The following is a 26,365-nucleotide window of genomic DNA, read 5'->3' as shown; positions in this document are numbered from 1 at the left end:
GTACTCATTATGTATGTGGTTATCAAAAAAAGTCTTTCACTCCTGGTTTACTCATGCATGCCTGCCAGACAGGGAAGTTGCACCACACGCAAAGCAAGAGCAGAGCCAGCCGAGGCCCTGATCTGTCAGGAGGCTCCACTGTGCTCCAGCATCAGACCCCACGCCCTGACCCTGGGCCAGCCACTCAGGTAAGCCCTCATGGGTTTTAAGGCTCATTTTGAGTGATGACTTACCAGGTCTTTCCCCATTAAGTTAAAAGACAAAGTACTTGAGAACTAAACTGAAACCCAAGGAGTTTGTCCAGTGAGTCAAGATAGGCTCTGATATATCATTGTAGGGCTAAGCAGTTCTTCACAATTTAATGTTCTTCCTTTGCATACCATGTTGGTAAGGAAAATATGAGAGAAACACACTGTCTAGACCAAAAAAAATAAAAGTTTTTGGCTTAGTGGTTATTCATGTTAAGAAATATTTATGACCTTTAACATCTGCTTTTATTACTGTTATACTTAAATACAATTTGTGATTTCCTTTCCCAATCAACTCTACCCAATTCTCAGAGGTGGCCATTTTTGACCATTTATTTTCTTTTAGTTCTTTGGTGGTTACCTCTTAAACTAAATAATCTTACACCTTTCTTGATTTATAAAACTTGAAACTATCAACTCCCTTCCATGACAGATGAACTTGACTACCTTCCCTATGTTGTTGCCCATTTTAATCTTTAGTTTGTCTACTTCAACTTTACGTAGCATATTCAGCCATTTTTTTCTGTGATTTACAACATTTACATTTGTCTAGAACGCCAGAAAAACTCCTGTGTGTTGTTTTGCTTATAGATTGAAAAACCCATTAATGGTGCCTTATGATACTATAAATTGTGTCAACATTTAAAACTGTAAAACCAAGAATTTGACTAAAATCCAATGAAAGAAATGTGACAATCCTAATTCAAATGCACAATTGTAGTGATGTAGAAATTACAAATGAAAAAAATCAAATGGAATTTTCACAAACACCATCAACTGCTCAAAATCTGCTACATAAAAGTCTGTATCAGGAGTGAACCATGACTATTATACAAGCTCTGTTCTTTAATAATTGAAATTTTTTTTGTTAGAAGAAAAATTGTATTTTTACCTTATCTTTAACATCACCCAGTTTCTTAACCTGATTATGTCTGAGATATGCTTCAAAATAATCCAATTTGAATATGGGCAAGTAGGAATAAAAATAAAACAAAATTAGCCTTATACTCATGAGTACTGAAGCTGGGCAAGAGATAATACAGGCATATTATACTATTCTCTCTACTTTTGTAAATGTTTGAAAAACACCACAACAAAGTATTTTTGTTTTTGAATGAAGATCACTCTGCTTCTTAAATTTTCTTACTTCTTCATGTTCTTGGCTAACTGGAGGGTTTGATAGGCAGGCTGCAGAAGCACTGCTGCTACCAATTTCTCTTTTTCATCCTCTGAATGAGGGCCTCCACTACTTAGGTTCACCAACCCACTGTGTATCTTCCAGATATTTGCCATTATCTTTGACCTGCTAATACCCAAGACTTGTTCTCAGCATTTCTATGAATTTTATGAATGTTCATGCTACTTTAATTTAACATGTCCCAATGCTTAGTCTGCCTACCACCTTGAACCAAAAATCTGCCTCCATTAAAAAGAAAAAACACAGAGAGTGTGGCCAGGCAGCTCAGACCGAGGAAGGCTTTTCCTGCTAGTGGATTGTGTAGAATATACTGCCAGACTCTTGTCTTCAATTCACCATTGCTTCTTTGGATATCCAGGTGAAAGAACTGGAAAAACATGCCTCAGGCCAGGCTTTTGAGCTGATTCTCAGCCCTTGATCAAAAGAATCTGTCCCAGAATTCCCCTTTCCCCTCCAAAGAAGAAGGATCTTTCTTTGGAGGAAATTCAGAAGAAATTAGAAGCTGCAGAAGAAAGGTGCTAGTCTCACGAAGCTGAGGTTTTGAAGCAGCTTGCCAAGAAATGAGAGCATGAGAAAGAGGTGCTTCAGAAAGCAATAGAAGAGAACAACTTCAGTAAATGGCAGAAGAGAAACTGACCCACAAAATGGAGGCCAACAAAGAGAACCACGACACAGGTGGCTGCCAAGCTGGAGCGTTTGCGAGAGAAGGACAAGCACACTGAAGAAGTGCAGAAGGACAAAGAATCCAAAGATCCTGCTGACAAGACTGAAGCTGACTAATTTGTTCTGAGAACTGACTTTCTCCCCCTCCCCTTCCTAAATATTCCAAAGACTGTACTGGCCAGTGTCATTTTATTTGCCTCCTGACAAATATGCTAGGAGCTGATGTAGGACCATAGGTAGAACCCAGACTGTATGGTGGTTGTTTTAGGGGATAAAGGGAAGAAAACTGAAAGTGTTTTACTCTTTTCTAAAGTGTTGAAGTCTTTCTAATGTAGTTGTTTTTCTTGTTGCATCTTTTGTACTTCAGTGCACATGGTGTGCTGGGTCCAATGGCTATTATTATATTGACTCCATGAAACATGTATAATGAAAGCAGTAGGTAGTGGCTTCTTTCAATTGTTAGATGCTGAACATCTGTTTACTTTAAATCCCAATTCTGTCCCTGTCCTTACCAGATGCTACTGTACTTGAATGGTAATAAACTGCACAGTACAGGGAAAAAAAAACCCAAAAAACCCCCCCAAAAACCCCAAGTGTAGAACATTATGGAGAAGACTGTTCCAAGATACGGCCGCTGCCTGAGCTGAAAGAAAGACCACAGCCAGAGCAGAGAGACTGCTTCCTGAAAACCCCCTTTAGAGACTAATTGTAATCTATATTCACTCTTACATAAACAGCACCCCTCCTCTGCTTCCCACTACATGCTGGTTTCTTGAACAGAGCCATTGTCCCTTGCTAGGTCGAGCATGTAAAATCACTTCCCATACCTGGAAACATTCATGTACTAGTACCCGATGACTTATCAGTCCCCCTGCCCCCCTCCACTACCCTATATAATTCTTGGCAGGTGCCAAGAATTACATAGGTCCAAGGATCCACTTCATCTTGCAGCTGCCTAAGTATGTAAGTATCCCTTAATAAACTGTTAATTACCAGACTGAAATGAGCAGCCTCTTTCTTCAGTCTTTCCCTGCCCTTTGCTATGGAGGTAGATTTTCAGTCCCCAACCTTTCCCTGAGTCTGCTTGTACTAACAATTGGTGAGCCAGTCAAGAGACCAAACAAATGGGCCTTGAGAAAGAGGCATCTGCGGGAGAATTCCTAGGCCAGCCATCCACTTCTATGTGGGCTGCCATGTGAGTATGGGACAACATGAAAATGCCAGCTGGTCTCCTGCATTTGTTTGAAGAACTATGCATCGTACACTGCAGCAGGGAAAGAAAGCACTTGGGCATAGCTTCAGGCTGGCCCCTTATCTGACCAATGACACCCAGCTAGAGGCAGAAACCAGAGTTATGAAATGGGAGGCAGACTTAGGGAAAACTGACCAGTCATGAGAGAGCACATGAAGTTGTAGGAAGATTCAGAACCTGGGGCAGAAGGAAAGACAGGGTAGGAATCAGGACAGCAGAGGAGAAAGGGCCTGTGAGGATAACCCAAAAGCCCATATAGGATGAAGGCCAAGATCATCCTTGGGTGAGGGCCATAGGGGGCATTCAGAGGCCTCATGTGGAACTCACCATTCAGAAATAAAGAGGGTAACTGTTTTGGCTGACACACACTGAGTGTACCCAATACATGCTAATCCATAGAGAGCTATGGAGGTGACTGTAATGGTCAGAAAGTCCCCTTTGTTCTGCAAATGGGTGTTCCCACTGCCAGGAGTATGAAGTCTTCATCTCCCCAATCCCAAAAACATACCAGGCATTGACATCTTGCAAAGACAGACTTTACAAACCTCTATCAAGAAATTCGACCTTCAGGACAATTAATCAGTAATACTAAGAGGACAAAGCCAACTGAGTAGCCAGTTAGATTTTACCACCACTGCAGAGAGTTAATGGGACGACTTAAGGATGGGAAAACTATCCCAGAGCTCAACCATATGGGCATCGTGCCTGACACTGGTGCTTAAACAGACTGGTTCAGCCATGTAAGATAGCCAGATGTCTCCTGAAGAATGGACAATAAATTATAGAGAACTAAATGAGGTACATAACCCTGTTCATGTAGCTGTGCCCAATACTGCTACTATATTAGATAATGTGGCTGTGGTCCTAGAAAACTATGCTATGCTGGACCTGGGTTATGTCTTTTTTAGCATACCCCTGACTGTTGAGTCCCAAAAATCAATTTGTCTTTACCTGGGCGGGTCAACAATGGACTTTCCAAAGTGCTTCTTCAGGCTATCTACATAGCCCACACTGTATGCCATGGCATGGTGACCACAATTTGTCACTGTTTTTCTTTCCCAACTTCAGTGAAGTGGGCCCATTACATTGATGACATAAATGTTAATCTGTGAAAGATTTGCCTCTGCTACAGAAAAACCTGGTGGGCTTTACTGTATCAACTACAACAGAGATGATGGGCAGTGAATCCACAGAAATTAAAGGTCCGATACTGCTATAAAGCTCTTGGAAACTGTTTGGTCTGGTAAGATCCATGATTGTCTCTGAGGCCATCACAGATACATATAAGCCTACTCCATACCAAAAGACGTGAAGAGGTACAGGTTTTTGCAGGATTCTGAGGTACTGATGAACACTCATACCCCATTTAGTGCATGTTGCCTCCACCCAGATTCCTACACTGAGTAAATGGCATGACTACCTACAACAGAGTACACTGTCAATAGCCCTCTGTTTAGGATGCAACAACTATTAGGCCCCCTTGGGTAGACAGACCCTTCAAATACCCCTGCTCCTATTCCCATTGTTGGCTCCTGTAACCTATAAAATAGGAGTAGGCATTCCTCAGCTGAAGCCTGGTGTACCAACTGCTCTGGTCAGGGTGTCCGCCTACTTGGACAGCAGTTGCCATCCAACCATCCACTGATACTATCTGGATGGAAAGAGGAATAAACTTCACTAGTCAGTGGGCTAAGGTAACAGCTGCCTGGTTAGTAATCACACATGACCCTGCCCTATCCTATACAATGACAAGTGGGGCTGTTTTAAAAGGATTGAATCTGTGGCTCAGACATGGACAAAGGAGGGGTGGATGAATGATGACAAAACCTTACGGGCAAGAGATGTGGGAAGATATTTGGGCTCACCTACAAGAGCCTGAGGTAGATCTCACCGTCTTCCAGGTCCCTGCCCATAGGGTATCCACACCCCGAGATAATCAGGAAGCCAATGCCTTGGCAAAAATATAGGCTTTAGCAACTGGTCAGTGGACATGGCAAACTGGGGGCACTGTAGGACCGGGCACTGTAGTGCCTCAACAGGCTGACACATATATAAGGAGGCAGGCTGCCTTTACAATCCAGTGACCTGGTTAATGCAGTTGTATCCTATCCTGTCTGCTCCAGTAATACCCTGGACAACCACCATGAGACTCTGGGGCTATCCACCAAAGCCCCCAATGGGTAAGTGAATGGCAAACTGACTACATGGCCCATCCCCTTGAATAAAGGCTCCAAATATGCTCTGGTGTATGTCCACACTGAATCTGGTTTAACTCAGGCCTCTTCATGTGAGCAAACTAATCATGTTGCCACTGTAAAGGAACCAGAAAAGTTAAGTGCTATATATGGGAACCCCCAATGAATAGAGAGTGATCAGGGGTCACATTTCAAAGGATATGATGTTCAGGAATGGGCACAAGAACACAATATTAAATGGAAATTCTACCTCCGATAAAAAGCAAAGGCAGCCAGTCGGGCAGGTGAAATGAAAAAGATAGGTCATTAAACAACAGATAAAGTTTACTAAGTAGAAAACCTACTTTGGCTGAGTGGACAAAGATAAACCTCTTCCTCTGGCATTAATACATTAAATGACCAAGCATGGGACTCTACTGCGCCATATGCCAGATTAGGAACTCAGACTTAAGGTACCCAATACAATATGATTTCGACAAAAGGACACAGTGATAGTCCAGATGCCTGCAGTGGATGGAGCGATGATATTGTGGACACTGAGCCCTATTGTCCCTGAGAAGGTGACCATTTATTGGAATCTGCAATGGGCCACACCACTGAGGTGGGGAGGAACTCATAAACCTCTGGTGGGATCTTGCTATTCCAATGTAATCAGGACCTGTGGAGACACACTACACATGGACAGAGATGTGCACCATCAAAACAGGGGAAAACCTAGGGGTCCTATTCACCTCTTTACACCAGACAGCACTATCCTGCCCTTACCAGCATGTAGTATACACAGCCTGGCCAGATTCCTGGCCAGGTTCTTAAGGAGGGGGCTACATTAACATCTAAAGATCAGGTTACAGGGGTAATGCTCATAGAAGGCTGTTGGGAACCGCCCTGCCTGGTTTCAGAAGCTGTAACCCCCCCATCACTAAGGCTGAGTGGGCGATTCAGACCATAAGCCACTAAGGAGACAAAGCTTATCTCCCTGGCAGGGGTGTCAACTCTGCTCCTTTTCCTTCACCCTGCCTGGTCCCCAGAGTGCTTGATCTGTTAGCCAATGATGAGTAAGATTCCTCGAGGAATGACCCAAGACAGGCACAATCACAGGGAGCTCCCGGGGAAGGACTTGGGGGGCTATAGCAAAAACTGGTGATGGACCCTCGCCTGTCGGCTTTGACATAGCCTGAGTCCTCATTCTGTCTGTGAGAAGTCTTCTAATCTCTTGGTTGCCTTACTTCCCCTGCCTGACTTAAGCCTGAAACAATGACAGAGGGCAGTGCAGCCCTGTGCTGGAAAGGGCAGGTTCCCCGGGTGATCAGGCCTAAGAAAGAATGCATAAAATCCTGTGAAGCCTACTTTGCTAATACCCTCAATTTAAGTAAAGGACCGAGCAAGAAGTGAGTCTGTTTCCCCAAAATTTCATGGCCATTTAGCTATCCGACCCTGATTCAAAATAGGCCCTCAGAGTTCTTTGAATGTTATCTATTGTTTAATCATTTCTGCTGACAATAATTGATGAGCTTTATTCCTGTGCAAACTGAACCAAATAAAAGCTTGTTAAGGCAAGGGTCGGGGTGCTCTCCTCTTGAGAGTGGCTGAGCCATCATTTTTCCTCCACAGGACTCTGTAGTCCGTGTGAATGTATCTCATCTCATCCATAATGCCGCAGACACTGCGGGTTGGTGTCTGTATCAGAAGACAACCTCCCAATTCAAGTCCCTACTGAATATTGGTCTTTCTGACCTTACACTTCTGTTGCTCCTGTGGCATCCAGTTATAGGGGGCAGGCATAATGCCATCATCCAAACTGAACCACTGTGCTTTTAAGTAACACATGAGTCTGACACATCTCTTCTTTGGACCCACATAAAAAAAGTGAATACTTTAAATGACCTACCCCTAAGCCTAGGAGATATACTAACACACTGGCTTGGATCTCGGGTGCCATGGTGGGGAAAATGTTACTAATACTTAGAGTGTTTCATTTGTCTTTTTTCTTGTATGTGACTATATTGTTGCTGTGGGCTATGTCTCCAATGCGTCCCATCGTCCAATTGGCAACCAAGCAAGTTACCTCCACACTAAATGAAGTGCCACACTGACCACTTAGGGTACATGGCAGAAAAAGGGTGTGTGTCAGATTATAAGAGCTAGCCACGAGAAGAGTATGGAAGAGAGACTGTTCTAAGGCATGACCACTGCCTGACCTTTGAGCTGGACCTGAGAGGGGAAAATTGCTTCTCTCAAACCTCCAATGGAAACTGTTCATCATCGATGTTTGTTGTGATATAAACCAGTATCCTCCTTTGCCTCCTACTATATGCTGGGGCCTGGAACAGGCTATTGTCCTGACCTGGTCAAGCATGTGAAGTAATTTCTAATCGCACTCATGTGCCTAGCCCCAGACCTTACACCATGTAATTCTCTGGCACTTTCCAAGCAGCATAAGAATCCATTTCATCTTGCAGATGGCCAATGTATGTTTTTTATGTAAGAAGTCTACTAATTACCAGACTCTTTCTTCTGTCTTTTCCTGCCCTCTGCTTACAGAGGTGGATTTTCTGTCCCAGGACCTTTCTCTGGGTCTGGTGCACTAACAGCATTGGGTAAGCAGATATGCCCTTTACCTGACAGCCCTGCCACATAAAATGCGTTGCCTCTCATGGTACCTCTGTTGGCCTCATTTCATTATTAATGTCAACTTCCTAACAATCTATTGCTGCTAACCCCAATAGAAAGAAAAACCATGGGGAGAGAAAAATGTTTTTATGATTCTGAAGGACCAAAGGTCCTTACACTACCACCAAACTACACAATCTTCATAATTGCCTTTGCAAACCTACAAACAGGATGTAGCAATTGTCCACATTTTCCAAGGAATGAAGGTAAATAACTTCAGAGTTAAGAAATGAATCCTCTTCTTGTAGATATATTAAAATTGTTTTACTGTAGGCAATTTTCATATGATCTGAAATAAAGACCATACCTTCCCTGGATTTTGTCCGTAAGATTTTCTGGAGAGACCCTTGACCTGGTCTTGATGATGGACAGACTGAGACTGGGATTCTGGCTGTAGTGATTTGATGTTTTAGTCCTCACAGGCGTAGCAGATGGTGAATTGTTGGAATGTTGAAGTGGGAGGCTGCTGGGGAGGCTGTGGAAGAAACTTGATTCCTAGCAAAATCTTGTGTGATAATTGCTGGTGAATGAGAAAAGAATTAAACCCATTAAGTACTTGCAAAGAAAGTGTAGCCCCCCCCAAAACTAGATACTTTACTGTGATTCTATGTGAAATGTTCCTTTGGCGTGATACAACAAATAATAAGAATAATGAAAAGCTCACACAGGATGTGATCAGCAAGTGTGATCAGTCGATGCGTCCTGGGCACTTGCCCCACCCCCTCGGCCTGTGAAGAAGGGGCAGCTGCTGCTGTGGAGACGGTGACTCTTGCTGTGGTCGATAGTGATGCGATGGTCCTTCATACTGTCTGGTGGCTTCAGCTAACGAGAAGATAGATGTCATACTGGCAGAGATACCCCACCTCTCACCCATTATCAATAGATTAAACCAGCTATACAGAAGATCATGCATAGGGATACAGCAGCATCTCTTTTAAACAGAACTCTATCTTAGTTTTGAATAAAGTATTTATTTTGACAGAATAAATGAAACTAGATGAGTAATATAAAATAAAAAGTTCAAAGCATAAGTGAGCAAAAGAAAACTAATACTACCTTCTCTACCATTAAATGAATAATAGGCAAATGAATAATGAATAAGCAATGAATAAGCAAATAAGAGCTTAAAATATAATAGTTTTTCATTAATGCAGATTACCTTTAAAACAGAACTAATAAAACAAGTTATTTCTTACCATGCTCTGGACAAATAATTAGAAGCAAATGAGTAAATGCAATATCAAAACATGTAAACTAGTGGCTAAAAAAGACATACTTCTGCTTGATTGCCTTAACAACCTCTGGTTGAAAGGGCTGTAGTTTTCTCATGGGGCGTGCAGGTGAACTGGCAGGGCTTATGGACCTCAATAGCATCACTAGATGTTTCATACCGGTGAGGAAGATCTTTAAGAAAAAGAAAGAATCTTATTTAAAACTAATCCTATGAAAAGTCTCAAAAGTCTAAAATTCTTCAAACCTATTTGCATATTTTTATTTTTTATTCTCAGAAATTTCCAATGGGCACCTAGATAATGATAAAAATATTGAGCTCAATAACCATAAATGCTTCCTTGGTACTTCTGATTTGGTGGATACAAAGTTTTCTGGAATTTTGGGCTCTAAGACCTTAGGTGAGGCAGAATAAAAAACAGATTTGTGGACAGTCTCCTGGGAGCAGGAAAAGAAAATCACCAGGAATAAACACTTATCAGAACAAATTTAACAAATAAGAGGGTAGAACTCTACAGTTTATTTCAATATGTAATTTCAATTCTGTGTGACAGTCAGCTCATAGAAAAACTTCATTACCATGATGATCTTAAAGCTTCAGATTAAGTAACATTATATAATTAGTTTCTCAAATCACTGTAGCATTGACAAAATTACTCCACACAATTCTTAGCACCATGTCACATTGTGAAAGTGAACCAAAGTGATAGGAACCGTCAGAAGGGAAGCCCCCAACAGAGAAGGGCCCCTCCCTGTGACATGTAGGTCCCAAGGACACCGAGGGTCTCTGCAGCAGGGGTCCAGGCAGCTTTTCAGAGCCGTGCCATGGCCTCAGAGCTGAGAATGTGGGAAAGGCAGAGCAGCCTCCTATTCAGGGACTTCTGACTTAACAGTGCTCTTTTCATCTACATGCTGCACCAAGGAGCCTGAGAAACTGTCAGAAAGCCTAAGGATATATGATCCTGGCTTGATCAGCAAGTGTATCAGACAGTGGATCCTGGACACAGGTACAGAAGATGGGAATGGACTCTCCTACCAGGCCCCACCTGTTCTGCCAGTGCTCATGCTGAACAGCCCTTTCCTCCAACCCGTTTACCAGGTCATGAAGTTTATAGTTACCTAACTTCTAGTACTCTCAAGAGAACAAAGAAACCTGATAATGGGATGAAAATTATCTTTAGGTAACTAAAATAAATCTATAATCAAAGTAATTTATACTACTTTGCACCTTTTGTATCCACTGGTATATATCACTGTTTATGCACCCAACATCCTAATCTGCTTACCAAGTCAGAGAGTCAATAGAAAGCGTGATGCTTACGCCATGTTCATTGCTTTCAAAGCTTTAAGAGTAAGGTGAAGGCTCTGTGCTTCACTTTCAGAGGAAGGGAGGCTCTGAAGATAAAAACTGAAAATCACACTGAGTAACTAAATAGCATATGGGCTTTATGAAAGTAATTTACCTAATGATTTAAAAAACAAACCCCAAAACAAAACACCACACTCAGAAACATGAACTCTCAGAAAAGAAGCCAGACTTTTTATCCTCGGACCTTCTGAAAGTCAAGCTCCTGAAGCAAGGTTCGGTTTGTGATGCAAACTGAAAAGCAGTGTCACCCAGTGTCTATAGCACTCAATAAGCCACAGGCAGGGGATCACCATGTGTGCTGGTGACTCCCCTCCAAAGGGCCCTATTCACATGGCCACAGATCTCCCTTGGCTAGCAATTTCTGCATATCTAATATCTGTTCTGCAGACTGTCATAATCCCTGGCTAAAAGGAAGTCTTTTGTTTACACAACTACTAAGCGGCCCCCACCTATCCAAAAACCTCAGGAATGAGGGTGATATTTACCCAAATTATAATTAGGTATGAAGGTAAAAAAAACTGCACATTGCATGCTGGTGCACCAGAAATCACTTTTTTCCCATTATCTCCAACTCTACTCAATTTTGTTAATGGAAACAACAGAGAGATGGCTATATATGGTTAAATTATTTCACATATTACAGATGCTTGTATGAATATCTGCTTGTTCCTTCAGAAATTCTATAGAGAATTTGGGCAATACATAAAAATAATTTAAAATAACTTTTGTAGCATTTACTATAGATTTATGAATTCTTATAGACCCAAAAGGTTGTAAGAAGGGTGCAATGTAAATACTAATTACCAATAATAAGGTGGTCTCCCTTTTAAAAACTCTGTAACTTACACAAAAGATATGAAGCTTTGGGGTACCAGCCTAAATACTGAACCAACTACATCCCAGAAAACACTGCTTGAAATTAGGCCTCAGTAACACAGAGCTTTAATGAGACATCTATTAACTTTCAGATGCCTGAAAAGAGCAATAATCTCTGCACTCCATCTAACCACTTTCCAACTTTAATAAAGAGTACTTTTCTCAGCCTGGTTGGTGTAGCTCAGTGGATTGAGTGTGGGCTGCGAACCAAAGTGTCACAGGTTCGATTCCCAGTCAGGGCACATGCCTGGGTTGCAGTCCATGACCCCCAGCAACCGCACATTGATATTTCTCTCTCTCTTTCTCTCTCTCTCTCTCTCTCTCCCTCCCTTCCCTCTCTAAAAAAAAAAAAAAAAAAAAAAAAAAGTGTACTTTTCTCATGAAATATAACCTGAAAGGTAGATGTAAGAAATGCTAATATTTAAATAACCATAAAAACTGCAGAAGAGGCATTATTGCACTAACCCAAAAACCTTTCTTTACATTTACTATCAAGATTAGAATTTTCTTTATACCATTATTGATCTGCTTTGCCTAAAGAATATAGTCATTCTTTACTCAGATATCACATTGCGAAACTCAGATTGAGATACATACAGCTACTAGAAGAGTCTGAACTTTGAGAGCCACGTTCCCTTGCATCCTTGTCCGAGGCAATTTGCCGGGTGATGATCACGTCTATGAAGTTAGCTGCAGTAATGGTAGTCTTCCCTCGGGTTCTTAGCTCTTCCTCATATCTGGATTTTGGAGGAGGCCCTTTATCTTTCCCAGCCTCAGAATAAACTACTGAAGAATGAGGCTGGGGCTTGCCACTTGGAAAGGCTGAAGAAGTGTACAGACACTGAACAGATCTCTTCTCCACCTCCAGGGTTTTCTGCTCTAGCTGCTGTTGTTCACTAACTGCTGCTGACCTGCTTCTCAAATTTTCTTCTAACCTGGCAGCTTCATGCTTACTCTCTTTTGTTTTGGAAACATCCATCTGGGGGGCAGAAGCTGCAGCATCCACGAGAGCAGCCAGGGCATCTGCAGCTGTGTTGTAACGGGAGGCTGGCAGGCCTTGGCTTATTGAAGGACCCCCAGCAGGAAGTGGCCTGTAAACAAAACCAAACCACAACTGTAAAGGGAGACTCTATACTGGGGGTGTGGTGGGGAGATGAAAGGACAAACTGCAACAACAAAAAAAAATGTTTAGTGAGTAGTAAATCATTACTAAGATTACTGCAATCACAAACTAAAAAGTGTGTACGCAAGAAACTTTTTTGTTTTTGTTTTTGTCAAAATGTATACAACTGACTTACATGATTCGTAGCTGAGCACTAGGATCCAAAGGGGTAATGACACTGGTTCCATTGGGTCCCTGGAAGACGCTGGGTCTCTGCTGCAGCATGGTCTCCTGAGCTCTGATGGAAGGGGACGGGGAGCGAACGTATCCATGACTGCCAGGCCGGCCAGGCTGTTCTGAGCCTGCAGGGGGCAAGAAAACAAAACAAAACAAAAAACCACAGGTAATAAGGAAGAAGCTAGAGACAGCAACATTTAGGAACTATTAATTTCCTAATATTCCTAAATAGATAAAAGGGAAATGAGATAAGGAAAATGATACCTTACTTTCTGGCCTTTCTACAAATATGTTCTATAAAAATTTCTTAATAAAGATACAAGAAAACTACACTAGTAACTCGAAACAAAAACACCAGCTATCATTTACTGTCATTGCCAATTGTGACAAGTTTCTATCTTGATTCCAGAGAGGGGAAAAAATAACACCAATAATGAAGTACTAACACAAATCAGATCAGTTCATCTTTCACATTCCCTCAAACACATCCCTCAAACTCGGGTGTGTTTATCATTTCCAAAAATCAAATTTGGTACAACTTTCTAAGTATTATAACAAAAGTAATATACTACTGCTACCCCAGGTTTTGAGGCTGTTTCACCCACCCACAGTTCTTCCTGCTCACTCCGTTCCTGCTCTCCACAAGTCACTGTTTCTCTCCACAGGCTCTCTTTTGATGTGAAATCACTTACACTGCCCTTCCCAAAAGTGCGGCTCTACTAATTACACTTCTTCAATATTTGACACATTTTTGTTCACTTAACTTGAGCTCTCCGACAATAAAGCTACAACTTGGACCTGGTCAGAACTACTTCACTCAGAAGATCTCAAATTTCTTCTCTAATCATTTTCTTTCTTGCCTCCTCTTGTTCTACGCCCTCACTCTGACTTTCTAACTTGTTTTTTGCCCTTTATAAGAGCTAGCAGTTTTAGTATATACCCCTATTCTCATAGCAGGTAGCACCTATGGGCCTTTTCAGCAATTTTATCCCTTCTGACCATGTATCAGCTTAGGTGATTTTTTCTATATGGTATATTCCTAGAAATGGAATTGCTATTTAAATTTTTGTATCTCTGAAAAGGCTATCTTCACTTACACTGCCACTGACAATGTCTGCGAGCCAGTATTTCTTCAGACACGCCGGCACCAAGTATTTATCAACCTTTTACATGTGATAAAGAAAAATGGTATTTTATTGGGTTAAATCTGCATGTTATTTATTAGTATTTTAAAATACCATAGAGATTTTAAAAATACAGTTCCTACTAATGTTATATATCATTTGTACATGGCTTTCTATAATTAAATCAACTTCCATGTTTTTATACAGTCAATATATAATCAGTATTACAGAGCTACCTACAATTTATTAAACATGTCTTATTGTCAGACACTTGCTGATTTTTTTATTATATGTAGATAATAGGGTACATCTAAATTTAGGCTTTGCAGCCATTGGATTGTTTAAGATAAATCCTCTGAAATAATAGTACCAGGTCAATATGATAGCTAGCTTTCAGTCTCCTCCTCTATAGTGCCATCGCTTTGATTTCAAAGGCTTTATCTCCTGTGACCTTATAAATATGACAACCTCTTTGCACTGAGACCTTCGGTTCTGTACCAACCTCTCTGGCTTCTTTGGCCTTGACCTGTAACATCCCTCCCAGTAACATCTAAGGGCTGACCTATTCCTCTCCACATGTGCTTGCCATGGAAATCTCAGTCAAGCCATTTTTAACTCTTACAGATGACTCCTAAGTCACAATCTCCAAGTTCTGTCTTTCCTCCTAAGTGCCAGATCTATATATCTGACAATATGAACAGAGTGAGTGATTTGATGTCACTGAGGGAACAAAGTATACCATGCATAAAACAAATATTCCAAAGACAGATTAAATACATACAAAATAAAAGACCTCTGCCTTTGCTTTCATTAATCCTGTCTGGTCTGTCTTATGTGCAGACAGTCTAGTTTCTCACCTCCTCCTTATTCCCCATTATCTAGTTATTAAGTCCTTTTGATTCACCTTAATCATATAGTTCCTGGCAGTTCCTTTCTGGCCACTGCCAGTGTCAATGTCATGGTCTTACTGCTCTCCTGGCACCAGCCCATGTCCAACTTCAGGATTCTAACCCATCTCATGCCACTCTTGTGTAACTCTGGTCATGTCACCCGCCTACTACACCAAATGGCAGCAACACTTCACTTATAATTCAAACTGTCACAAAACTTTCTAACCATATTTCCCATTCTTTAAATTATAGCTCAATAATACACACATTTTCCTATCTATGAGCTTTTTGCTTGGGCTACTTTCAGCTCCAGTGAGATCCACAACCAGTATCTTCAGGCCCGATTGTAGCCAACTACAGGGGCCAAATCAAAATGACACCTTCATCATGAAAATCATTTTCCTGTTGAAAATTCATCTCCGTTCCATTTTAACTTCTGTAGTATTGTTAACCTGCACAAGTCCCTTAAGGCATTTAATTACTTTTTCTCTTATAATTCTTATTTGTAAGATCACCTTGACATCTCCCACAACATTTAACACAATACCCCATCATTCTAGATTACCAAGAAATGTCCACAGTGTGAAAAGCCATCTCACTCACCAGGCCGAAGGTAGAGGTCTGAGGAGGCTGCAGCAATCCGCTCCCGCTCCTTCTCCCGCTCTCTCTCTCGCTCCCGTTCTCTTTCAGCACTCGCAGCTGCTGCAAGGTGTGATGAGTGTCCTGTAAAACACAGAAATCTGACACTTAAAGACAAAAATCTTAACATATCATATCTTAACATATACCCTATGATGTACCTAGGGTATAGGTACATCAAACTGTTTAAAAATTCTTAAGTGACTGAAAATTTTCCAAAAAGTTTCATATTTGAGATGTAGGAAGTTCATTTTATTAAGAGTCTTAGATGACGAATGGAACATAACACAAGCTTTTAGGATATTTCTAGAGTATCTAGTGACAGATGGCATATAGGAACTATTACTAAATATTAAATGAAAAAACCGCAGACCAAATGGGAAAAAAAAAGTGCCCAAAATACCTTCAAAGGCTATGTCATATACACTTGAGTGCGCTGGTCATATCAGAGAGGGATGTGACTGTAGGGACTCTTACCTGGAGACATGGAAGCAGAGTTGTATGGCCTGGGAGGAAAAGTAATCTGTGTGCCAGGGATGTAAGTGATTCTTTCCATGGGAGGAGTACTCGTTCCCCCTGGATGAGGCACTAAAATTGCTGGAGGCATATTGGTCAGATCAATGATTCCTGCTCAAAAGACAAATAGAATAAAATTATGTTAACTTTAAGTGTTACTCTAAAGATACAGAACTATGCATGGCTTTTCTGGGGCAGGAGAAGAGTTATCTCTATGACCCAATGATACTTAGTATACAGTACAAATAAAAATGTTTAAAATCATCATCACTTTGTAAGACTTTTAAATCTACAAAAGGATATGAAATAATCTACCCCATACCAGTAACCTAAGAGCATGGACTTAAGAGAAACAGAAAACTGGTAAAACAATGATTTCAAATACCTAGCACACTGACTTGGTTTAGTTATTTCAATGTTTACCAAAATACCCTGTTTCAATACATTACTTTGTTTGCTCTCAAGGGGTAAAGGCTATAGAAAGAAATATGGGCCTTCTTTCTTTCTTTGCATCACTCATTCACCAAATATTTACTGAGTATCTAAAAAACCCTAGGTAAACATAGTAAGTTCTATGAAATCTGCACTGCAAAGACACAGACCCCTTGTTGCTGGGTACGGGAGACCCAGCTGTTGCTCTCGTGGGGAAAGTCCTCTGGCCACATCTGGGCGCAAGTTCACTTGCATCTGCTGTGAGGTAATGTAATCATTTAGGATTGTCTGTCTGGTGTTCTCCATTGCATAAAGCTGATATTGACTTGGGTAACCTGGTGTTGGTGAAAGCTGTCTCTGAAACAGGTAAGCGGCAGCTGCTGATTGAGAGAACAAGAGAAAGGCATTTCATTTATAGTCTAGTCAAATTCACTTACTAAAATATCACCCACAAAATGAGTAAGGAAAAAACAATCTGTTGAGCTAATGTGCACATTCATCTTTTATTTAGTGTGGGGGCAGCACTTTAGAGATTAAGGCAGATTCTTTAGAATCTTGATATATCAAGATTCTTGATATATCATCAATAGACCTTGATATATCATCAATATTAATATATACATTCTAATGTCAGATGTAATGGAAAAGGGGAAGGAGAAACTAGCCAAAATACAAGTCTTAACCTTTATACCAGTAGAACAGAAGCTAAAAAAATTCTCAAGTAGTTTCACTTTCAATCTTTGCCATGTAATTTTATTATATTTTCACCTCAAGTCTCCAAGAGCTGTTTGAAAATAAAATTATTTTTGAAGTGCTGATTATCCAATACAACCAAATCAAAATATAAGTGAAAATACTTTGTGACAAATAGTAGCTTTACTTCCCTGGGGATGAAATTGATTATAAACATTTAATTAGTCCCTGTGTTTAGAGGAGAGACTGGCAAACTTTTTGTGTAAGGGGCCGAATGGCAAAAAATTTAGGCTTAGTGGACCATGTGGTGTTAGTCATTGGAGCCACAACATAACAAGCCCACACTGCAGTGTGCATTAGCACTATCTGAACTATGTGCAAACTGGCAGCAGCAGAGCTTTGCCTCCAGGCCACGGTTTGACAACCCCAGGTCAGAGCACAACACTAGATATCAGGAAGGGGTAGGCATGGTAAAAAGAAAAAGATAATGTCTCTATCCTCAAAACATTTGTGATCCAGCAAAAGCTCAAAATTGACAGGCAAATGGAACTGCTATAAAATAAAGGACTATGATAAATATTAAACGAAAGTCTAAATATTCAATTTGGTCTGACAACTTGACTAAACTATCGTGTGTGTGTGTGTGTGTGTGTGTGTGTGTGTGTTACATAGAACAATGTATCACAAGTGTTCTGGAATGTTCATTTCCCATTCATCTAGAACTCCAGACAGGTAAATCTGTCAACTGACTCTGGGAATTTCTGCCTCAATTCCGGACAGTCCCTAATGAACTAGGTGTGGACTTGTCTGAAACTTACTGTTCTCAATCAACAAACAATTCAGATAAAATATTTTTTATACACACCATTAGAAACCTTGGAATACAGGTAATGAAAATCATGTCCCTAAAGACCAAGGTGAAACATAAGTGTTCTTTGTCCCAATTTCAACTTGAATGTTGTAACAAGCAAGCAGAAGAGGCATGAGCGGAAAAAAACATTCGAGGGCATTGGAGCAGGGCTGAGACCTGGAAGGACAGGGTGGAGCCCACACAGCAGGAGGGTCATGACAGACAGCCCAGCGGAGATGCTCTGCCAGCCAGCCACCTGTGCTGCCTGGACCCCTTTCCTGTCCTACAGAATGCCACCCAGCCCCTGGTGGGAAGCAGCACCACGTTCAGTGTAGACTGCTCTCTAGGAAACCTACACCCTTCTGTACCTACCAGAATTATATTTACCCACAGTGGTAGTGGGTCTGTTCAAAAGTTCCTTCTAGCTATACTTGCTACTGTAAGTATGTAACTTAATGAAATAATCTGTAAATCAATGAGAGAAAAATGAAAAGAGTGGTTTCTCTGGAAATTAAGTTGACTGCTTTGGAAAGACTCAATATAGAAGATGAATCAAGTATGATCTAGACCATTTTAAAAGATGGAAAAAAAATCTAGAACGGTATTTAGATTAATTTGAAGTATCTATATTCTAGTTTCACTCAAAAAACCAAACCTGGAAATGTAAATATTGTTTATGTAAGACAGACATAGTGAGGTTTAATCAGTGGACCTTTACCTTAGGTCAGAACATTGGTTAATAAATGCCTAAGTTATAAATTAAAATGTTTAAGCTATGCCTGTGCCATTTAAAATAATTCTTCACATACATTAAGCAACTTTTCCAATTGCCTTAAACAAATGCCATCAGATAAGAGGGCTTTTCATATACCTATTATTTGCAGTTCTTTAAGGGGTACTGGCAATATTATGTTTCCTGAGTTAGATCCTGGTGCTATGGAGTGGTACAGTGTATGAAAATTCACCAAGCTAGACACTAATAATATGTACAATTGTCTGCACACTGTACTTTAATAAACAGAAAGTTTAAAAAGTCATACAGGTATATAATTTCTTTGCCACAAGTTAGCACTACAAGCTGCTTACCAGGATCCAGAGCCCTGTGAAATGGCATGGCCGGGTCCAGGTGCGCAGGAAGGTGGCTCCGGTAAACCTCGCCTGTGGTACTGCCTCGGTGATGGGAGTCAAAAGGGCTGTGGCTCACTACAGGGTCTACCCCAGGGACTGGAGACTTGGCTGGTATGCTTTCCCTCTGGGTAGGAGTCAATGTTGATTTTCTTTCATGATTGATAGATTTGCTAGAAGAAATTGTAACTGGAAAAAAGAGCCGACACCACAATTTCTTAAGAACACTTGCTATTATATTTAACCAGTTCTCAACCAGTCAAACCAGACCTATAGTCATATAATATTTTGATCTTCCCTGTCCACTAACCATTTAACATTCATTCTTGCAAAATATGCAAATGTGAAGAGCTAGCAAAAGATTCTGAGGTTTGCAGATTACCACCTTTCATAGCATAGCACCAGCATATTACGACCTAATGTTGATTAAAATGAAGTTCAACACTCTTCTTTACATCCCATTATAAATGATTTTGTTTTCTGTGTGACTTGAACATAATCAATTCCTTTGATCTCACATGTATCAAATCTCAACTCCCCCTGTGTTACCCAGCCTCCTTGCTGCCTATCAGTTGCTAAGTTATACAGCAGTTCCCAATCCCCCTTTTTTCTCTTTTGTATCCTGAGATTTCATTTGTCTGCCCATTCGTCACTTAGTAGCTATCTTGGTCATCTGTCCAAGTACTGCAGGGCTTGTGTATTCAAGTAAGCCTTATTTTACTTCATAATGGCCCCAAAGCACAAGAGTAGTGATGCTGGCAATTCAGATATGCCAAAGAGAAGATGAAGTCTGCTTCCTTTAAGTGAAAAGGTATGTACAGGGAAAAACATGACATTTAGGGTTTGGTACTAACCTCAGTTTCAGGGATCCACTGAGGGTTTTGGAATGTATCCCCTGCAAATAAGTGGGAACTGCTGTACTATTTTTCCTTGCTCTGTACTTTCACAAAGACTCTTATTTTACCTCCTCCCTACTCAGCCTCTTCTTTATAAGACACAGAGGTGAGATGATCCCACCAATGCCTATCATATCCAAACATCACCCTAAACTGTTTTAATAACTGTGGGAAAACACTGCAATATGTAACTCATAACATGCATGGCCCTGACCAATGTGGCTTGGTTGGTTGGGCATCAATGCAAAAATCAACATAGGTTACCAGTTCAATTCCTGGTCAGGGCACATGCCTAGGTTGCAGGTTCAGTCCCCGATAGGGCCCCATGCCAGAGGCAACCTACTGATGTTTCTCTCCCTCCTTCATATATACATATAGTCTTCATCCACAGTTCCTAATTCACAGCTCCCAAAACCACTAGAATTTCCTAAGTGTTAGAGGGATGAAGCTGTCTTTTGGTACATTAATGAAGTGACTTTTATAAGGCACCTAGGGAACAGGGATGATTGTGAGGAGAACCAACCACATGGTTAGAAGGTTGGAACTTTCAGCATCATTCACTCCCTGCCCTCCAGGGAGGCTAGAGTTTGAATTCAATTATCAATAACCACTGATTTAATCAATCATGCCTACATAATAAAACCTTCACAAGAAACTAGAAGGACTGTGTTCAGAAAGCTTCCAGGTTGGTGGGCAATGGAGATGTGGGGAAAGAGGCATGGAAGCTCCACACTCCTTTCCCCATACCTTGCCCTGGGCATCTCTCTCATCTAGCTGCTTCTGTGTTATATCCTTTTAAAATAAACTGGTGATCTAGTAACTAAAATGTTTCTCTGACTTCTGTGAGTCATTCTAGAAAGTACCTGAACCCAAGAGGGGGCCATGGGAACCTCTGATTTATTGCCAGTAGGTCAAAAGCACAGGTAGCACTCTGGACTTGCAACTGGCACCTTGTGTTGGAGGGTGTCTTTGGAACCTCCGACCTGCAGCCAGTAGGTGAGAAGCAGAAGTAAGAGCCTGACTGTTGTCAGGAGGGTACAAAGTCTTATAGGATGGACGTGTAACCTGTGATGTGAAATCTGATGCTATCTCTGGGTAGGTAGTGTTGGAAATAAGTTGAATTCTGGGACACCCTGCTGAAGTTTGAGCATTGTCTGCTGTGTGGGGAATCTTCCCCGCCTCCACTCCCTCCACACCATGTTGGAAACTGGGTCTCAAAACACCCAAAATAAACACACAAAAATGAAATCTACTATTTTAGCTATTTTAAAATGATTCGGTGGCAAAATACACTTACAATGTTATACAACTGTCACTACCATCTAATTATTACTATTTTGATACTATTAACTTTACCATGATCACACAAATCTGCCTGTCACAAGCCAGAAACATACTCTGGTTTATTCCATCCCCTTCCCAGGCTCACCCTGCTCACACAGAGTGCATTTTCCTTATGCAGGGCAGTTCCTCTTCAAAACTATAGCCAAAAGGTTTTGGATTCACCACCCTACCAATAGGCAGGCACTTCCCTTATCTCCTCCTCCACCCTACTACACCTCTCCCTATGCCTAAAACACTTTTCACCTTTAAACTCTGTGTCTAGCCAATAGCCTTCCACATGAGCCTTTAATAGGTACTTCAATAACATTTAAAATGATAAGTGGATACATTATTAGAGGTCTCATTGTTTCAGGAACCACCTGACAAAAATCTATGTCCCTTACCTTACTGAGGTACACACCAGTAAAACAATAACAGTGCACATTTACTGAGTCCTTTAAACACACCTAGCACTATTCTTTGAAAGTTCCTTAAACATACTACCTCATTTTATTTTCTCATACACACACACTCTAAGACTAGACTTATTCTAGAGCATTTCTGGACTCTATCCTACTCTGCACTTGATTGAAACATTGTGTATTTTACTTACAATTACGTCTACTTTTAATTTGGCAGTTCTCCATAGCCTTAGCATCAAGCACAATCTGTGACAATGTGACATTTACTACTTGCCAGATATGAAAAAGTACAATAAAAATGATTAGATGAGGATACAAGAGTAACATACCATCGGAAGTCCTGTTCATCATGGGCGAGCCTCTGGACATGGTATTTTGATAACTCACAGGTGTCCGCCGTGCATTGGTGTCATCATAAATCCCAGGGCTCAGCTGTGCTTTGGGAGTTTCATGAAGAGTTGACCTAAGAACTGAGGGACCAGAGCTTACCACCGATGTATGGCGGGAACGCACTGGCTCGCCTGCTTTCACATCCTCATATTTTCCCCGTTCTATCACTTTTATGTTCTCTGGTACAATTTCCAGTGGAGGCATTCCACGGGCTAGTTTGCTAGGTCCTGTGATTAAGGATCTGACATTGTGTTTGATGGCAGATTGACCTGAGCTGCTGTCAAACTTTATTGGTGTACCCTAAAGGGAAAGAAGCAAATATTACAGGTAGCCCAAAGCACCTAAATGTTTTTTTATCTAAGATCTATGTTTGATTAATGGAAATTATAGTTTGCTGTAGTAATCTTTTTTTTCAATTACAATTTACATTCAATATTATTTTGTATTAGTTTCATGTGTACAGCATAGTGGATAGCCCATCATATACTTTACAAAGTGTTCCCCTAATATTTCAAGTACTCATCTGGCACCATACATAATTATTAAAATATTACTAACTGTATTCCTTATGCTGTGATTTATATCCCTGTGACTATTTTTTGACTATCAATTTGTACTTCCTAATCCTTTTACTTTTTTCATATAGCCAGCCCCTCTATCCGCTTCCCAGCAGGCAACCCTCAGTTTGTTCTCTGTATCTATGTTTGTTTCTGTTTTGTTTATTTATTTTGTTTTTTAGATACTACATATAAGTGAAATCATCTGGTATTTGTTTATTTCACTTAGTATAATACCTTCTAAGTCCATCTATGCTTTTACAAATGATAAGCTTTTTTTTTTAATGGTCAAGTAATATTCAATTGTATATATGTGCCATACTTCTTTAAATATATTGTTTTTTTTTAGGACAGGGAGAGAAAGAAACATCAATTTATAGTTCCACTTATTATGCATTGATTGGTTTGCTTCTTGTATATGCAGTGACCTGAGATCGGACCCACAGCCTTGGTGTACTGGAATGCTGCTATAACCAAATGAGGTACCCAGCCAGGGCTAGTACCATAACTTTTTTATCAGCTCATCTATTTATGGGTACTTGTGTGCTTCCATTTCTTGGCTACTGTAAATAATGCTTCAATGAATATAGGAGTGCATATATTCTTTCAAGTTAGTGTTTTGGGTATTGTAATCTTTATTGTCTATGTGCATGTCTCAATCACAAGCCCACCAATTCTGAGTTGCATCCTTTCCCACATTATACACTCCACATTATGGACACGATAAAAACTAATGATACAGCATACATAACACTTTCATGTTTACTTCCAAAAGATCTGACCTCATAAGAGCTACTTATCATTATTAAAGTGCACTTTTTAAAGTGCTTCGTCTAAAGTAGAATGACTATCAAAAAGAACCAGGATCCCATTACCTGGGAGATGGAACCCTCAATTATGGGCCTTGTGCTCTGGACCACTTCTGGGGTTTTCCGACTTTCCTGAGTTAAAATGTCTTGTCGTGGAATCTCATGAATGGAGCGCCCCATTTCTTTGATGGTGGTAATGCCATCATATGGTTTTCCTTTGGTAATGGCACCTTCGAATGCTCGTATGGGAGGACTCTCCCTCTTAATCTGTTTGGGATATTTAATTCCATCTTCAAAGCTTTCAGTTGTTGCTCTTGGTGTGCCTTTAAAAAAGAATTCAAGATATATACTTATTAAAACAACACCCGCAGTTGCATAACAATGGCACTGAACTGTACAATTAAAAATTGTTAAAAAGAGCCCTGGCTGGTGTGGCTCAGTTGATTGAGTGTCATCCTCAAAGGGTGAACCAAAGGGTTGCCAGTTCAGTTCCCGGTCAGGGCACAGGCCTGGGTTTCAGGCCAGGTCCCCAGTTGGGGGAGCACAAGAGGCAACCACACAATGATGGTTTTATTTCCTCTCTTTCTCCCTCCCTTCCCCTCTCTCTAAAAATAAATCAATATTTTTAATTGTTAAAATGATAAATTTGTTGCATATCTTTTACCACAATTTAAGAAAACTAATGCCTTTTCACCTTGCAGTTTCTAATCAATTTTCTGTTTATAACAGATACTTCAATAAATATTCATCAGTCATTTTTTTAGGGTTGTTCAAAATTTAAGACATCATTCCTTACACTCACACATTGGTTCTTACATAGTAAAGATGTCTCTAATTCAACTATTAGGCAACTATCATCTACAAATAAGAGTATACAGCTCAGAAACAGAAGATTTATAATCAAGACTTAAATATCTAACATTTCAAAAGGGAAAATATCTTGAAAGGCAGGTTTCACACACTGCAGGTTAATGTCCAACTCCTCTGCCAATAAGGCAGTCATGACAGACAGACAGAGAGACAAACAAACAGTTACCCTGCATTATGGAACCAGACAGCACAGTCCTTTCTTTTAGGTCAGAATGAGGACTTCCCCTGGGTAATGCTCGGCATATCAGCCCTTTCAAAACAAGAAAGCAATTCAAGCATTAAACACAATGGATATGTCAATTCACATATACTTTATATTATCCTTAGAATATGTATTTATGATAAAAGCTCTATGGAGAAAGGGGTATCATTTTAAACTACGTACAGTGCCATGTGGACACTAGATTTGTTGGAGCAGTCACTTCTTAAATTATGTAAGTGTCTAAGCACTATGCTATATACCTGAAACTAATATAGTATTGAATGTCAATTATAATTTTAAAAAGGGGGGAAGGATTTTTAATCTGTGAACTACTCAGAAGAATGCCATGAAATAAAAGTTGGAAGTATCCAACATGACCACCTATTCCTTTCTAATGTTTTTCTAAATAAAAAATTGACCACAAAAGACATCTATTTTGGGTCAAAAAAGAAAGAGCGAGCCCTGGCCAGGTGGCTAGTTGATTGGACTTGTTATCCTGTACACCAAAAGGTTACGGGTTCAATTCCTGGTCAGGACACATGTCTAGGTTGTGGGTTCAATCCTTGGTTGGAGTGTGTATGGGAGGCAACCAATGAGTGCCTCTCTCTCTCTCTCTCTCTTCCTCCCTCTCTAAAATCAATAAACATATTCTCGGGTGAGGATTTTTAAAAAAGGAAAGAAAGACACTTTCAAAGCTAAATCTAAAATCCCAATGGTTCTCTACCATGGTGAGAGAAAATACAAAGGGACTGAAAATCACTGTTTAGCTTTAGAATATATCTGTGAGAAAAGGAAAACATGAAAAATTAGTAACTTAAAAATAGACAAAGCAAACATGAAGATCAAAATTAAAGAGTTATAAATAACCTCAAAAAATTTCATGCTGTACAATATATGTACAGGGTGGGGCAAAAGTAGGCTTACAATTAATTGTTCAGATGGAAAATAAATATAAGAATGAACTCTGTGTATGAACATACTCACAACTTTTGCCCCACCCTGTACTGCTGGTAATTTTGAATCAAGGATTGGAAATAACCACACCCATTTACGCTTAAATAAAGGGGAGTAAGATTATTTTTAAATACAAAGAAAATCCAAAATTAGATAGGACTTCTAAGATTGATAAATCCTTACCCTGGTTTCATCCAGATTAAAATTAAACTATTGAGGCAGGTTAAGATTTAAAGAAAGTCATTAAAAAGAAAAAAGCCATACTATCATTTACTGAATGTATATCATATGATCAGCACAAATTCACCAAGAAAGAGTAAAGTTCTAAATCAGATACATGTCTTTGCACCATCCATTACATCACCTTCTCTGCCTCACAATAAAAACAAAGTTCTAATAATGAATTTCACATTTTTAAACTCATTTAACTAAAACAGGAAAACCTTCAAATTATATAATTCTAGTAGTTACCTATGATGTGACCAATTATGTTTAACTTTTACTCCCTTCCACTGATATGTACTACCTGATTTATATGTAAATATGAATATAAACTTAACACATTAATGTTTCATATTAATATATTATCTATTTTTATATTATACATATTAACAATATATTAGTATGCTTCAT

The 26,365-nt window shown here is 40.1% G+C and overlaps 1 protein-coding gene and 1 pseudogene across 1 annotated transcript in view; one reads left to right on the top strand and one right to left on the bottom strand.

The window, feature by feature from the left end:
- The window catches only part of NCOR1 (nuclear receptor corepressor 1), a 195,159-nt gene that overhangs the window by 15,432 nt on the left and 153,362 nt on the right, over window positions 1-26,365 (bottom strand). Inside the window, 19 exon segments of the mRNA XM_036032941.1 lie at window positions 8,534-8,584; window positions 8,586-8,619; window positions 8,622-8,667; window positions 8,669-8,704; window positions 8,706-8,746; window positions 8,891-8,968; window positions 8,971-9,048; window positions 9,283-9,287; window positions 9,503-9,585; window positions 9,587-9,630; window positions 12,656-12,792; window positions 13,000-13,165; window positions 15,658-15,777; window positions 16,171-16,320; window positions 16,812-17,021; window positions 19,271-19,498; window positions 22,280-22,640; window positions 23,773-24,029; window positions 24,743-24,826. Coding sequence (XP_035888834.1) covers window positions 8,534-8,584; window positions 8,586-8,619; window positions 8,622-8,667; window positions 8,669-8,704; window positions 8,706-8,746; window positions 8,891-8,968; window positions 8,971-9,048; window positions 9,283-9,287; window positions 9,503-9,585; window positions 9,587-9,630; window positions 12,656-12,792; window positions 13,000-13,165; window positions 15,658-15,777; window positions 16,171-16,320; window positions 16,812-17,021; window positions 19,271-19,498; window positions 22,280-22,640; window positions 23,773-24,029; window positions 24,743-24,826 — 2,209 coding nt within the window.
- On the top strand, window positions 54-2,272 carry LOC114515293 (annotated as a pseudogene).

The sequence above is a fragment of the Phyllostomus discolor genome, chromosome 8 (genome assembly GCF_004126475.2).
Source record: "Phyllostomus discolor isolate MPI-MPIP mPhyDis1 chromosome 8, mPhyDis1.pri.v3, whole genome shotgun sequence".
Lineage (NCBI taxonomy): Eukaryota > Metazoa > Chordata > Mammalia > Chiroptera > Phyllostomidae > Phyllostomus > Phyllostomus discolor.
The sequence above is the reverse complement of the archived record's forward strand: the minus strand, read 5'-3'. Positions and strand labels throughout refer to the sequence as shown.